Source organism: Castanea sativa, chromosome 12, assembly GCF_040712315.1.
Source record: "Castanea sativa cultivar Marrone di Chiusa Pesio chromosome 12, ASM4071231v1".
Lineage (NCBI taxonomy): Eukaryota > Viridiplantae > Streptophyta > Magnoliopsida > Fagales > Fagaceae > Castanea > Castanea sativa.
In genome coordinates this window covers 5,141,727-5,157,238 of record NC_134024.1, presented here as the reverse complement: position 1 = coordinate 5,157,238, position 15,512 = coordinate 5,141,727, and the positions used below count along the sequence as shown (strand labels likewise).

The 15,512-nt window shown below is 36.1% G+C and overlaps 1 protein-coding gene across 1 annotated transcript; it reads right to left on the bottom strand.

Moving 5' to 3' along the window:
* Window positions 1-710: 710 nt before the first annotated feature.
* On the bottom strand, window positions 711-2,098 carry LOC142621287 (uncharacterized). The gene is made up of 3 exons (XM_075794607.1): window positions 1,819-2,098; window positions 1,371-1,615; window positions 711-1,221 (listed from the first exon to the last, which is right to left on the bottom strand). The coding sequence occupies exons 1-3, from the start codon at window positions 1,978-1,980 to the stop codon at window positions 918-920; spliced, it is 711 nt and encodes a 236-aa protein (XP_075650722.1). The 5' UTR covers window positions 1,981-2,098; the 3' UTR covers window positions 711-917.
* Between the last annotated feature and the right edge of the window lie 13,414 nt (window positions 2,099-15,512).

The window sequence follows — 15,512 nt, the reverse complement described above, 5'->3', positions numbered from 1 at the left end:
AACTAATTAAAACCTTATTTAAAATTTTATTTTAATAAAAATGCCATTTATATCTTTGGTAGTTAGTTGTGTTTTTACTGAGGTGAAATCTTGCACTTGGGAGTACCAACCGAACCCGAAAATATATATTACACATTGGGTGCAATGAAATGTAGGTAGTGGAGGCTGCACTATACACATTTGTCTTGACTTTACTTCTTAAATATTGATGTAATAGAGACTTTTTTTCTCATCCTTTATGGCACTTCCCCAGATGAACCCTTTGGAAAATTGTCTGTTCAAGATTTTCCACATACTAATCAGTGATGGTTTAAATTATCTCTAAACCCCATATAATGCAATTACACATGTAATCTGAGCAAGCATTCTCAATTTATTTCTTAATTATCATTTGCTTAAGACTGAAATTGCTTGGAAACTTCAACTCTTCAAGTGCTTTTGAGTGGCAAGGATATCCCAGTCATGCCAGGGCACGATAACGACTAAAATTTAGAACAAACAAAATGATGTTTCTTTCTCCATCATCTTGCAAAAGCCCCATTGAATCAAGTAATATCCATTATTTGAAGAGAAGATTCTCATCTCAAAGAATATGAGGATTGATTTAAAAATGTTCCTTATTCCTTAGTCTCACAGAATGTATCATTCTTGGCATAAGAAAATGCCCATTGTGTGCAAAATTGAAGACTTACATAGATAGAGAAACTAAATTAACAAAACAAGCCAAAGTGATACGCTTATTATTCAAGACGATAATACAAGTTACAGAACCAGAAATTAATGCAACTTAATTCAACTTGGGTTGAACTTTGAGTTGCTCTTTCTTTTCATCTTTGGGACTTACAAGCCTGGTTGTTGTTATTCAATACTAAGCTAACATCTATGCTAGATTGCCATAAATGATAAATTCAATATTTTTAAGCAGTTTCACTTTCACACCCAACTTCAGAAACAGCAACAACCCACCCACTCTCAAAACTAACATCCAGAAAATAAAGCATGAAAACCAGGAGAAAACAGCTCAAGAACATAGGGATGGGCCCAAAGATCCACAGAAACATGGGGAAAGAGAAGTAGAAGGCACGCAAGCCTAGAGACCAGAAATAGCCTCCCCTATTCACTGTCTTGGCAACATACTCAGTAGTGAGAATTTGATTGTGGTGATCTAGTAACATGTTCTTGAAGGGAACGTTGATAAGGAAACTTGCATGGCTGTAATACCTATCAAAAATAGATGAAATATACAAACAAACAAACCAATTCACATGTGAGTACAATACAAAAAACACACACATATATATGGAAAATGTGTAGAGAAATACACAACCACAATCTTACAAAAACTAATCTAAAAATACAGATTATAGTACCTTATCGACTGCATGTTGAAAAGGAAAGCAACCAAGAAGCAAACCAGAATAAGAAAGAACTTTATGGAGAAGACAAGCTCACTTTTGTCTCCAAACACAAGTAATGCTGATTTGTCCCAGTTGCCACTAGTCATCAACACAGCAATGAGTGAGCTAAGCATTATTGCTGTGGAAGCCAATAGGGTCGATGCCATCATATTGTTTCTCAGTGTCTGTACAGCCAAAACACCATTTTTGGACACATCCTACAAAAGCCAACAAACACAAAATAAATATTCATTGCATCACCTTTGAGATATTTGTATAAACTAAATTTGCTATATTCTAGCTACTAACAATATTATATGATATATTTCATTGTATCATAATGACATGCGTGTAAACAAATGAAAATAATGTGACAAAAGGAGGAGATAAAGAGTAAAAACCATGGATGAGACGTACGTACCTCCATCATAGCCCGGACCCAGAAGCGACGATTGACGGCATTGATGCCGATGATAGTGTTGTTGGGGTGCTTCAGAATTCGGTAGAGAAGCCATATGTGGTATGACACCATTACAACAAGGCCTGAAGGAACTAATACGTAATCGAGAACACTTCTCTCCATTATGGGGTTGATTTCTTTCGTCTCTGTTTGTGTATAACCCTTTTTTTGTTTGTTTTGCTCTTGGATGGCAAAGAGAGAGAGAGAGAGAGAGAGAGAGAGAGAGAGAGAGAGAGAGAGAGTTCAACTCTAACACGGGATTTGAGAGAAGTTAAGGTCAAGAGGCTTTTTATACGGGATATAATTTTTTTTTTTAAAGGACTTGGTAGTTCACATTTAAATTTAAGGATAGAATAAGAAAAATAAATAATTTATTTAATATTCTTGAGAATAAACTATATATTATTATCTCACATTTCTAGGAATCTTAAGAGATTTCCAATAAAACCAAACATAGGAATAGCTACATTCTTAAGAATCTGAATGCCAAGAGTAATGTTAATTCCCTCGTACCAAATGCCACATTACAGTATTTTCGGTTTTTAGTAGCGATATCCAAACAGATCATGAGTTTAAAGTAATTATCTATTAATTAAAATCTATTTTTTTTATTAAATTACAAATTTCATCCTTTAACTTTGCCTAAAATTTAATTAATTTCTTTAACTTCACTTTCCGTTCTATTCAATAATCTAAATTTCAAACTTTATTCAATTAAATATTTCTATTGGTCTAAAACAACATAGTTTTGATTTTTAAAATTGTTTAGTTAAAAAATAGAAAATAGAAATTTAAATGGTTTCCATAAGAAAAAAAAAATGCACATGTTACACATATTATATCAATATTTTGTGTAGTTTTAAAATTTTGAGAAGTATTACATCTACAATATTTTCATAATACTTTCACAACAAATCATAGTTGGTAAGTTGTTATTGGTTCTAATTTGAACCTACTACTAAAATTATTTTTTTGCCCACCAATAATAAGCTATAACAACTTACCACTTAGAATTTATTATGAAAGTAATGTAAAATTAGTGTGAACGTAGCATTTCTATTAAATTTTAAGATAGTATTAATTACACACTATTTTGCATTCACAAAATATCTTAGGATTTTATTAATGTGTGCCCTAAGGGCCCACAATAATTAATCATTTTTGAAAATATTCTCTCGAAAATTGAAAAAGTATTGACAGTTTTTTCAATTCCCGAAAAAATGTTTCTAAAAATGAATGGCTTAATGTGTGCCCTAAGGGTACACATTAACCGGACCCAATATCTTAATACGTAACAAATGGTAATGATTCAATGCCATGCCTTAAGGAGATAACTTAATCCATAGATTGGAGAGAGAGAGATCACTTGACGAAGAAAAATCACTTTGGTGGTCCGTTGATTTTGGAGCAAAAATAGAAAAACTATTTTGATGAATTTTAGATCTAGGTTGTTTGGATTAGATACCCGATTTTTTTTAATTCCCTTATTCTTAAAAATTTAAGCAAATTGGGTTTTTTTCTTTTTTTTTTTCTCAAAATTAATTTTTTTAGCCAAAGAAACTTCAAAAAAGCAACACTTTGTCATTATGAATGTCAAATAATTAAGTTTTAAACAAAGTTAGAAGGTACAATTTATAATTTTTTAAAATGATATGACATATAGAGTGATGGAAAATAACAATAGGTTTTTTTTTTTTAGAAACACACACACATATATAGGGAAAGAGGAATGAAATAAGGGAATACACTCACACGCCAACACCAAAACTGCATGCGACAGTTGGTTTTAGAGTAATTATGTTTTAGAAGAAATTTTAAATTAATTATCACTAAAAGCATGGAGAGGTACCATCATGCTCAAGTCATCCAATAGTTTTCATCTTTTCGAAGGAGCACATTTTTATGGTAAAATCAATTGGCACATATTTAACTTATGCTTTTTTAATTTTATTTGCTAGTCAAAACCTACTATTTTAAAGGCAATTGGTATATATATGGTAGAATTGTAAAACATATACTCACTTCCACGTTTGGAATGTGTTGCGTGTTTGTCTAAAATTTTATTTTGAACAACATAATTATTTTATTAAATATAGCCTAAGATAGTAAAATGTTTATAAATAGTTCAATTCTTTTTTTTTATTAATGAGAATTCCGTTCATTTACTGTCCCAACAAATTGGGATAGCTAGAAACATAATTCCACTGAAATAACCACTTTTTGAACTTACTTTGATGATTTTAGTCTATAAAAAAATACATCATATATTTGGCATATGTGTCCACCTTCTCACATGGAGGTAAACCTTATATGTATGAAGTCCGGCACGTGAAAGTGAGAGGAGGGTTACATTCACACCACCCAAAATATAAAAAGAAAGAAAGGACATTTCTATGATACTTTTAGGCAAATAAACCATCACCACCAATGCATATTTAGATCTGATTATTTGTTGAAAATGAGCAAAATTAGAATTGCAAATAGAAAAAGGGTACGTTTAAAAAACTGTACATAAATAAATTTATATTACTAAACACAAAAATATCGAAGATAATTCCAAAAATTAGTTAATGCCACTTTATGCCAGTGAATTAACTATTGTGATATGTTTATTACCTAATTTTATCGTGTCTTGTTCTTTGTATCCACTGAAACCTTTTTGATGATGCAATGATTATTGCTTTGGCTATAATACCTTTTGAGGGGGACAAAGAAGATCATGGCACATCCTAATAACCCAGCAATTAGACTAATAATAATTTAATAATCGATTAATCACAGTATGGACCAATATTCTATTGCTCAACTTTGCATTGTAATCATCGTCATCGACATTTTCTTTATATATGCTGTTTTCGTAGCTTTCATTTCGTAAATTGAAAAAGTCTGCAATTTACGCACGCACACAACCAAAAAGAACAAAACGAAAAGTAAAGAGTTACGCACTTTTGCGCCTGACTCTCGTTACCAAAAGATAAAAGAAAAACACACCTTGTCCTTCACTCTTTGTCTTTTTCCCTTTGGTAGTATATATTGATTCAAAGAAATTCCAGGTCGGACGGCTGTTAAAAATAAAATAGTAGATCAAAAGTAAGCAAAATACAATAATTACACATGAGATTTGACTGATACTTAGGTATTACTAATATTTAAAAAGAATATATATATATATATATATATATATATATATATAATTTACTATCTAAGCATAAATAACATTTAACATCATTTGAAAGTTTTGTGCCCATATGTTTGTTTTAATGGAGAATCTTATGTGAAGATAATTTTTAGCATTTTTCTATGTTTGGAAGTTAAAAAAAAAAAAAAGATCAAAGAAAAAACTATTTCTTAATTTTCTTTATTTGGCTTGACAAGAGATAGAGTTGTTTTCCATTAAAGTTGTATGGAAAACAATTGTATCCCATGCGAAACTAAATAAGGGAAATCAAGAGAGTACTTTCCAACTTATTTTGAGGTCACTATCAAATATAAGAAAATAAGATAGTTATTTATAAAATACTTTTTGAAAAATAATTTATTTTTCAAAAAATATTAATGTCGAAAAAAACAAAACCTCTATTGCCTTTCAATAACCTGTCTTGACTACACAAGTCACACACTAATTGCATTATGGCAATTATATGCGCGAAAAAGTGTCTGGGTAACCAATGGTAGATAAATAATAACCAAAGATAGAGAATGAAGCAAGTGGAGCAGGGAGATTTTCTAATGGTGTTAATTGATATTTGTGTTTAGGGAGTAAATCCGATATTCCTAGGGAGCACGAGGAGCAAAGAAGTTTTCAAACAGTGATGAGTAACATTTATGCTTATGGAGCAAATTGGATACTTTTTTAAAAGTTTTTTCTTAGTATTTAACTTGCTTGGTTGATTCACAAGTTGTTCATGATAGGGAAAACCATACCCTTACGCTATATATGGTTGGGTTGAAAAAGAGAGGATGTAAAATGAGAGAAAGGAATAGGGAAAGGAAAATGCAATTCTTCATTCTCTGGTTGTGTTGAAAAATGAGAGGATGAAAATTGAGGTAAGGAAGAGGGAGAGAAAAAAATGTCATTCTTCATTATTTGTTGGAGTGAATAGGAAAAGGAAAAAAAGTGGGTTGGATGGAGTTTTCCGCTTGAACCTACCATTTTTTTCCCTTATAAAGAAAAGAAGAGAGAAAATAACATTGAAAAAAAAAAGTATTGTATTACCCTTAATTTTTCATCAAAATACTTTCAAGAACATGAGTATAATAGTAATTTACTCTCTATCATTCTCTATAATTCTGTTTTTTTTCATCCTATCAAAGCAATATACCATCAATATTTGGATTTTCCATTACTATTGCACTAGAGTAAGATTTTTTATTTTCTATTTTTTTTGGGTCAGGTATCAATTATCAAAGTCAGATGAGTTTGTAATGCACAGTAATAGCCTAAAAATAACTTTTTATTAACTTCTTCATAAAGTAACAAAGATTTTATTATAAAAATATCCACTTAAGAGAATAATAATCTTCTTATTTAGTTTCACCAAACCATAGTTGAATTTAATAAGAAGTCGCATTAAAAATAACACCAAAAACATAAGAAGTCACAGTCACATTCAAGATAACTCCAAAAACACATATCATCTTTCCTACAACGAAAATATAAAAAATTGACAGGCTTGAAAATCATCACCTAAAGAATTGTGATGTCATTTAAGAAAGAAAATACAGCAAGCACACATCTAACACTAAATATTAAAATTTCTTTAGAAATTTTCAGATGTGAAAATCAAAGTTTGTAGAATCGAACTTAAGAATCCTGTGTCAAAATGACCAAAAAAACAAAATTAAAAAATAGTTTGTACAGTAAGAGAGGGGGAAAAAACAATCGAAATGTCTTCACAGTTGTTGAGGTGATAACTTGGTGATTAAACTGATATACTACATTACCATCAACGTTGAACGTACCCTTGCACCCTTCCCCACTTTGCTTCTATTTTGTCTTACTTCAATTTCGTCTATTATTTTTCCTTAAAAAAATTGGATATCTAATTAGTGTCATTGAATGTATGCATTTATAAGCTGTATAATGAGCTTAGCAAAAAAAAAAAAAAAAAGCTATATAATGAGTTATGGGGCTATATTTTGTGAGCTCCAGTTAGCTCAACTGATAAAATTTCTTGTCGTTGAATAAGAATTTTGGAGTTCAATCTCCGCCTACACCAAAAAACCAATTGGTTTTTTGGATCATATTTAACGATAAAGAGCAAATATCAAGAGTAAACACCATAGATTGAAACTATCTCTAAAAAAAAAGACTTACGGGCGAAAGAGCTAAACAAAATGTGAAACGTGTCCTTTTTTTTTCTTTTTTTTAAGCGAAACAGGTTTAAATGGCATTATAACATGTTCAATTGGTACCATATGGTTTTGAATCCACACCCTTTTGTGTAAGGGCCTAGGCATCAGCCCGAATTTTATATCTTTGATTGAATTCATTCTACAACCAATCCAAATCACACACACAAAAACAAAATACAACACAAAGAGGGGACCAAATTTTATATCTGTGGTTGAAATAAAGTAATATGTTTTTATTAAGTCTTAACTCTAAAGCTTGCACAAAAAAGAATCAAAGATCATAAATATTAGCTATTTTAATTATTTCTCGTTTGATGTTGATATAAACTCCAAAGATTGCAAAAGAAGAATCAGAGGTCAAAGATATTAACTATTCTAATTATTTATGTTTTGATGTTGATTTTCCAATATCATATCCGGAAAACAAACAGATTAAATGGTTAGCTAATTCTTTATATATATATATATAGTAGATATCATGATCATCTGTACGACTTTATAAATGGTTAATTTTTTTTTTTTGAATTTAATAGTTCCTAACTTAGCCGCATAAATTTTAAAATTAAATTATAATAAGTATATTGATAAATATCTAGGGCTGTAAACGAGCCGAGTTTTGTCGAGTAGTGCTGTAAATGAACTGAGCTTTGGTTGAATTCAATCTACTACCAATCTAAATCACACACACAAAAATAAAATACAACACAAAGAGGGGATCAATACAAGCATTAACCAACACTGCAACACAAATAATCATAAAAGTTTCACAAATTTAAGTAAATACAATAATTGATTCTCTCGCCTGCTGGGTTGTATTCCTAGAAATATATGAAAGCAAAAAGTAAACCCAAAATAAAATTACTTGAAAAACCATAAAACAAAAAAAAAAAAAAAAAAAAAAAAATTGGAGAGAAATAAAGCAATATGTTTTTATTAAGTCTTAACTCTAAAGATTGCAAAAAAAGATCAAAGGTCAAAGATATTAGCTATTTTAATTATTTATGTTTTGATGTTGATTTTCCAATATCATATCCGGAAAACAAACAGATTAAATGGTTAGTTAATATATATATATATATATATAGTAGATATCATGACCATTTGTACGGCCTTCTAAATGGTTAAATTTTTTTTTTTTTTGAATTTAATAGTTCTTAACTTAGCCGCATAAATTTTAAAATTAAATTATAATAAGGATATTGATAAACATCTATGGCTGTAAACGAGCTGAGCTTTGGTTGAATTCAATCTACTACCAATCTAAATTACACACACAAAAATAAAATACAACACAAAGAGGGGATCAATACAAACATTAACCAATACTACAACACAAATAATCATAGAAGTTTCACAAATTTAAGTAAATACAATAATTGATTCTCTCACCTGCTGGGTTGTATTCCTAGAAATATATGAAAAGCAAAAAGTAAACCCAAAATAAAATTACTTGAAAAACCATAAAACAAAAAAATTTGACAGAAATAAAGCAATATGTTTTTATTAAGTCTTAACTCTAAAGCTTGCACAAAAAAGAATCAAAGATCATAAATATTAGCTATTTTAATTGTAAGTGCACAATTGTACCCAGACCCAAAAGCAAGTGATGGACTCAGGCCCAACGAGCCTTATACAATGAAATTTGTAGAGTATGAATTTGAAACCTAGGTTTGAGATGTTGGAAGTTCAATCAACAAGCTAGAGTGCCACAATCTATGCAAATGATAAACAAGTATAACAAGGAGACCTCCTCGGACATAAGCCGAGAACGATTTGTATAAATATTCTCTTTCTATGCCAAAGTTTACAATTCTTAGTTCTTTTTTAGCTAAGGAGTCGTGCCTCCTCTCTTTCCTCTCTCGTCTCCTTATATACTTCTTGTTCTTCACTGGTTCCTCCACGTGTCATACAAATCTTTCCCTTAAATACTTGTCTCATCCACCACCTTCTTGAAGTCTTCAACTAATAGCAGGAAGGCTGAATTCTACTGTTCAGATGTCATTTCCCCATTAATGCGGCTAGGGAGGTAAATGCAGGGCCTTTAATGTGGTGGTAGCAGCTTTTTCCTCAGATATTTCTCACACGCTCTTGCTTCTAAAGGGTGCTTGGATCACCCTTTTACCCATCAGTTTCTCCAAAATCCTACCTCTAACCCATTTAGCAAGTCCCAGGGTCATTGTCGGGCCTGTCCGAGGAGGCACTCCTCCTCGAACAACTCCTCGGACCTCTACAGTGTAGACTAACTTGTGGGCCTAGAGGCCCTGATCAAAACAAATTGGTACTAGCCAATCAGGCCCAAAACCCAAACGTTTATTCAAGAGCTTTTACCCCCCACAATAACCCCTCAAAACAGTATTTTTCCCCTCCCATCCGAGGAGAGAAATAGAGTTTTGAGCCGAACAGCACACCTTCCATACACTTTGTAAGCTGCCACATGTGTAGGGGTCCTTTCGTTCCCTGAAAACGCCTCTGACGCTTCGAAACCCGGAACGTGTGCATTTATGACCGCAAGTTACATCTTGTTCCCCATGTTCAACGGTGGGATACGCATCCAACGGCCCAGATTGGCTCTAAAAATTTGAGCGGGAGAATTTTAATTTCGAAGCCGCCTCCCGCACGTCAAAACGTCTGGGAACCCGTACCTTCATTCATTCTTTCAGAAATCAATCGCATCTAAGTGTCAATCATTACCTTTTTTCTCCAGAAGCTCGTGAAGAATCGCATAACCAACTCTCGTAAGTTTTCACTTTTCTTTATTCATTCCTTCTCGGCTTCTGTCCTCGGCCACCATTTAAACGCCTTTCCTTCTTTTAACTTTCATTTTCGCTCCCACCAAATGGGTAGATTTAAGTGTTTAGTAGATACCAACGCTGGTATGGAGGGTTTTAGGGCCAAATACCAAATTCCTGATGACGTAGGCTTAAGATACTACCCAGTAGAAGCCGTAGGTAATGCCAGGAGAGAGGGAGAAGTCCCCATTCCTATGATCGCTTTCATAGAAGGTGGGATGACCCTCCCCATGAAAAACGTGACCAGTGAATACCTTCGCAACCATAGGTTATGCCCAGACCAATGCACACCAAACATGTTTAGAGTCTTAGGTTGTGTCAATGCTCTGAACGAGCAAATGGGTCTGAACCTCACATGGCACGACGTTGTCTATATGTACGAGTGCCATAAATTTAAAAATGTAGGATATTACATCAAATCCAGGTCTAGCATCGTTAGGCTGATTTCTTGCCTCCCCAAATCCAACAAAGGCATGAAAGACGACTACCTCATCGCCTCAGGAAACTGGTCTGACGGTCCTCACTGCCCAATTGAATGGGGAGAGCCCGGTGCGACTCCTTAGGAGTTAGATTTCCTAACCCATGATTCAATCCTGTTGCCTCTACCACTTTTAATTTTATTGCACATTATTGCTTTTTACCTTAATGTTTATCACTAGTCTGACCATGCTTGTCTTCTCGGATGTTTCTTCTCACAGATAAACAACACGTACCTCTGCGTCTCAATCTTTGCAACGTCGCTGACTTGAACCGTGTCCTTCGCTCCGAAGTCTTCGTTAGTGAAGACCTACAAGTGAGAGCTGCCTACCTGATATTAGGATACGACCCTATATCAGTGGACTTCCAATAGATTGACAACGCGATCATTGCGGGAGACAAACGACGTAGAAGAATAGACGTGGCACGACCCAACTTCCTTTCCAACCACGAACTCCCAGATGATCCCTCCATCATCCTATACACTCGTCCTATCGCAGCGATTCCTCTCTTGGCACACTCCCAGACAACCGCCATCCGAGAAAAGCAAGCGTCCTCGCAACAATCGTTGGACGAGGAGATAGACCAATTTCAACTCGTGGAAGCCGAGAGACCCCAAAAGGAGCAGCTCGTTATCCTCTCGGACGAGGAACGCACGCCCGCAAAAACTTCGAGCATACAAGGTCTGGTGATTGCACAGCCTGATTCCAGCTCCGAAGAAGAAGATATGGACGCTTTACGGCAGCGGATGCATAAGAGGGGCGCGAGAGTCTCTAAAAAGGGAACGGGTGGGTCGCAGGTCCCTCCGTCCTTGCTACCACCCCCTCCTCCCTCCGATCCTAAGCCTCCCGTTCCGGAGCCTAAGAAGAAGAGGAAGAGTGAGGCCGAGGAGGTAGATGCGGAGAGGCAGAAGAAGCTAAAGCAACAACAACAAACACAACAACCACAATAACAAAAACCTAGCAAAGGCAAGGGACGTGCCTCCTCAGTAGAAAGCGGGGAGAACAGGGACCTTGCCGAGGTACGCCGTGCACCCGCTAACTGGTCTCCCAAGCTTAAGTTGGACGGGGCACCAATCTCCTACCAGTCTAGTATTAGGGCGTTCCAACAAGGTCATGCTCTCCACTTGGCCGACACCTTGGAACGTCCCCTTCTTCTGCCTAAGGACATGGACGCCCTAGACAAGATGAACCAGCTGCATCTGTTCCTTTCGCTAAAAAGGGACTTGGCCTTGGTGAGTATCTAAATCTTATCCTCACCTGAAATATTATTATGTACTTGAAACTCGCATTACTAATAATGCAATCATTTTGATATTTCACCACAGGCCATCCAGGAGGTCTTTGCTGCCGAGAAGTGGGTGGAAGATTCTCAGAAGAAGGCTGGACTTGAACTGGAGCTTAGGCAGGAGACCGAAAAGTCCTTTGGCCAAGCTCTTGCACAGAACGAGAAACTGACCACACAGTTGGCAGAGCTAAAGAGGGAAAAGGACGGTGCCAAGGCCAGCCTGAAGACAATGAGGACCCAAGTGGAGGGGCAACGCAAGCTTCTTCATCAAAAGGACGAAGACTTATCCAAAACACAACAAGAAAACTCCGACCTGAAGAAGGAGCTTGCTAGGATGAAGGACGAGGCTCGTACCTTCAAAGACTCCATGGAGGCCGCGAAGAAGGTCGCTTATAAGGAAGGGGTAGTGGCGATAGAAAACCAACTAATTGAGGAGTTCGCCGAGCTGTGCCGAGAGTACTGCTAACAGGTCTGGGTGGAAGCCTTAAATGTGGCAGGGATTCCCTCAACTTCCGAGTTGAGGAAGCCCGAAAACATCTGGCTTCCCCAAGACATCCAGTGTGATAGAAGAACTTCCTCCTGTCGCACCTGCCCCTGAGACAGCATCTTGCACGCTCTTTCCCATGATTCCAAAGCCCATTCCAACTCCTACAAAACCTAAGAGTTCCAACAAAGAGAAGGAATGGAGTGATGGTGCCGAGAAGACTACGAGCCAAAGCGCCGAGCCCAATGTCCCTCCACCAGTGGCAACAGATAAGGGAAAACAAGCTCAGTCCTCATTTGAAATAGAGCTGAAACGCACAGAGGCTGCCAGCACTCCCGAGCAAAACCCCCCTTCAAAGGCTTAGGGTCTAGGCTAGTTAGGACTTCTCTTTTTGTTATGTAACACATTTTTTAAATTTTTTGCTTTGAATGTACATTAACTGAAATTACTGAGAAACTATCTGGTTTGGTTTTCATTTGACTTCCAACTTTTAGTATAAAAATACCCATCAGCACAAAGATGAATGAATAGAACAACTAACTCCACTTCCAATATTTCAATTTGTCATAACTTTAAATAGAAGTATACATACTAAGCTTATACTTTGCAAATCATGCCTCAAGAGCATGACATATGTGACACAACAACACACAATCAAAAACTTAACTTAGAATTCAAGTTAGGGCATAAAGCAGTCCAAGTGTTTCACCAACACCTTAACACTAATGTGATATGGTTTTTGCTAATGTTCTTAAAGTAGAAGGTTCAAGGACCCGACATAACCAAACTTCCTTTCTACAACAGGTTGGATGTCAATTTTTACAAGGCACGTGGTACTTAGAAATTGTAACTTGAAACGTTAATTTCCCCAAAATAGAAGGTCTGTGGACCCGACACAATTAAGGTTCTGTTTAACAAATGATAAGATATCAATTTTCACAAGGTATGTGGTTCGAGGACCATGCATGACCAAGTTTCTGTTTGACACTTGATAAGATATAAATTTCCACAAGGCATGTGGTCCGAGGACCATGCTGACACTTAGATATAGTAACTTGAAATGTTAATTTCCCCAAAGTAGAAGGTCTGTGGACCCGACATAACTAAGGTTCTATTTAAAAAATGATAGGATATCAATTTTCACAAGGTATGTGGTCCGAAGACCATGCATGACCAAGTTTCTGTTTGACACTTAGATATAGTAACTTGAAATGTTAATTTCCCCAAAGTAGAAGTTCTATGGACCCGACATAATTAAGGTTCTGTTTAACAAATGATAAGATATCAATTTCCACAAGGTATGTGGTCCGAGGACCATGCATGACCAAGTTTCTGTTTGACACTTGATAAGATATCAATTTCCACAAGGCATGTGGTCTGAGGACCATACATGTCCAAGTTTCTGTTTGACACTTAGATATAGTAACTTGAAATGTTAATTTTCCCAAAGTAGAAGGTCTGTGGACCCGACATAACTAAGGTTCTGTTTAACAAATGATAAGATATCAATTTTCTCAAAGTAGAAGGTCTGTGGACCGGACATAATTAAGTTTCTGTTTAACAAGTGATAAGATATCAATTTCCACAAGTTATGTGGTCCGAGGACCATGCATGACCAAGTTTCTGTTTGACACTTGATAAGATATCAATTTCCACAAGGCATGTGGTCTGAGGACCATGCATGTCCAAGTTTCTGTTTGACACTTAGATATAGTAACTTGAAATGTTAATTTCCCCAAAGTAGAAGGTCTGTAGACCCGACATAACTAAGGTTCTATTTAACAAATGATAAGATATCAATTTCCACAAGGTATGTGGTCCGAGGACCATGCATGACCAAGTTTCTGTTTGACACTTGATAAGATATCAATTTCCACAAGGCATGTGGTCCAAGGACCATGCATGTCCAAGTTTCTGTTTGACACTTGATAAGATATCAATTTTCACAAGGCACGTGGTCCGAGAACCATGCATGTCCAAGTTTCTGTTTAACACTTAAAAATTTGTGAGAGATAAACCCAAGTACATATTGATAATTTGAACAACGAACGATAAAAGTACTTTTTATTAATAATAATACCTTCGTAGGTTGTTTACATTCCAAGGACGTTGTACAACTTTTTCATCTAGATCAGCTAATAGATATGATCCTATGCCCGCTACAGAGATGATCCAATAGGGTCCTTCCCAATTTGGTGCTAGCTTTCCCCATGTTGGGTTTTTGGCAGTACCCACGACTTTCCTCAACACCAAATCCCCAGGCACTAGTGGCCTTAGCTTCATATGAGCATCATATCCTTGTTGAAGCTTCTGCTGATAATAAGCCATTTGGAACATGGCGGCCTCTCGCCGCTCCTCAACCAGATCCAGGCTTTTTTCAAGGAGGCCATCATTATTTTCAGAGCTAAAAGAACTCGTCCTTAGCGTGGAGAAACCAGATTCTAAAGGTATCATCGCCTCCGCCCCATAGGTCATGGAGAAGGGTGTTTCTCCAGTGGATCTACGTGGCGTAGTCCGATAAGTCCATAAAACATGTGGTAGCTCCTCTACCCATCTACCCTTCACGTCATCCAGCCTCTTCTTAAGTCCACTGACTATGACTATGTTAACGGCCTCGGCCTGCCCATTTTCCTGAGGATAAGCTGGGGTGGAGTATCTATTTGTGATGCCCATGTCGCTGCAATATTTCTGGAAAGCTTTACTATCAAATTGGACGCCATTATCTGAAATAAGTGTGTGAGGTACCCCAAATCTAGTGATAATATTCTTCCAGATAAACTTCTCGGAGTCGATATCCCTAATATTTGATAAGGGCTCAGCTTCAACCCATTTCGTGAAATAATCGGTTCCCACGAGTAGCCATCTTTTATTTCCCACAGCCCTCGGAAAAGGCCCAACTATATCCAGTCCCCATTGAGCGAATGGCCAAGGACTGGACAAAGGATTAAGGACACCTCCAGGCTGATGAATGTTGGGAGTGAACCTTTGGCATTGGTCACACTTTCTCGCATAGTCTTGAGCTTCCCTCTGCATATTGGGCCACCAATATTCTTGAGTCAGAGCCCTATGGGCTAAGGACCTTCCCCCAGTATGGCTTCCACAAATTCCCTCATGTAATTCTTCCGAAAGTGTCTCCGTCGCCTCAGGATGTACATATAGCAAGTATGGTCCGGAAAAGGAGCGTTTATACAATTTTTAATCCTCGGACAACCAGAAACGAGGTGCCTTTCGACGAATCTTATCTGCTTCAGACTTGTCCTCGG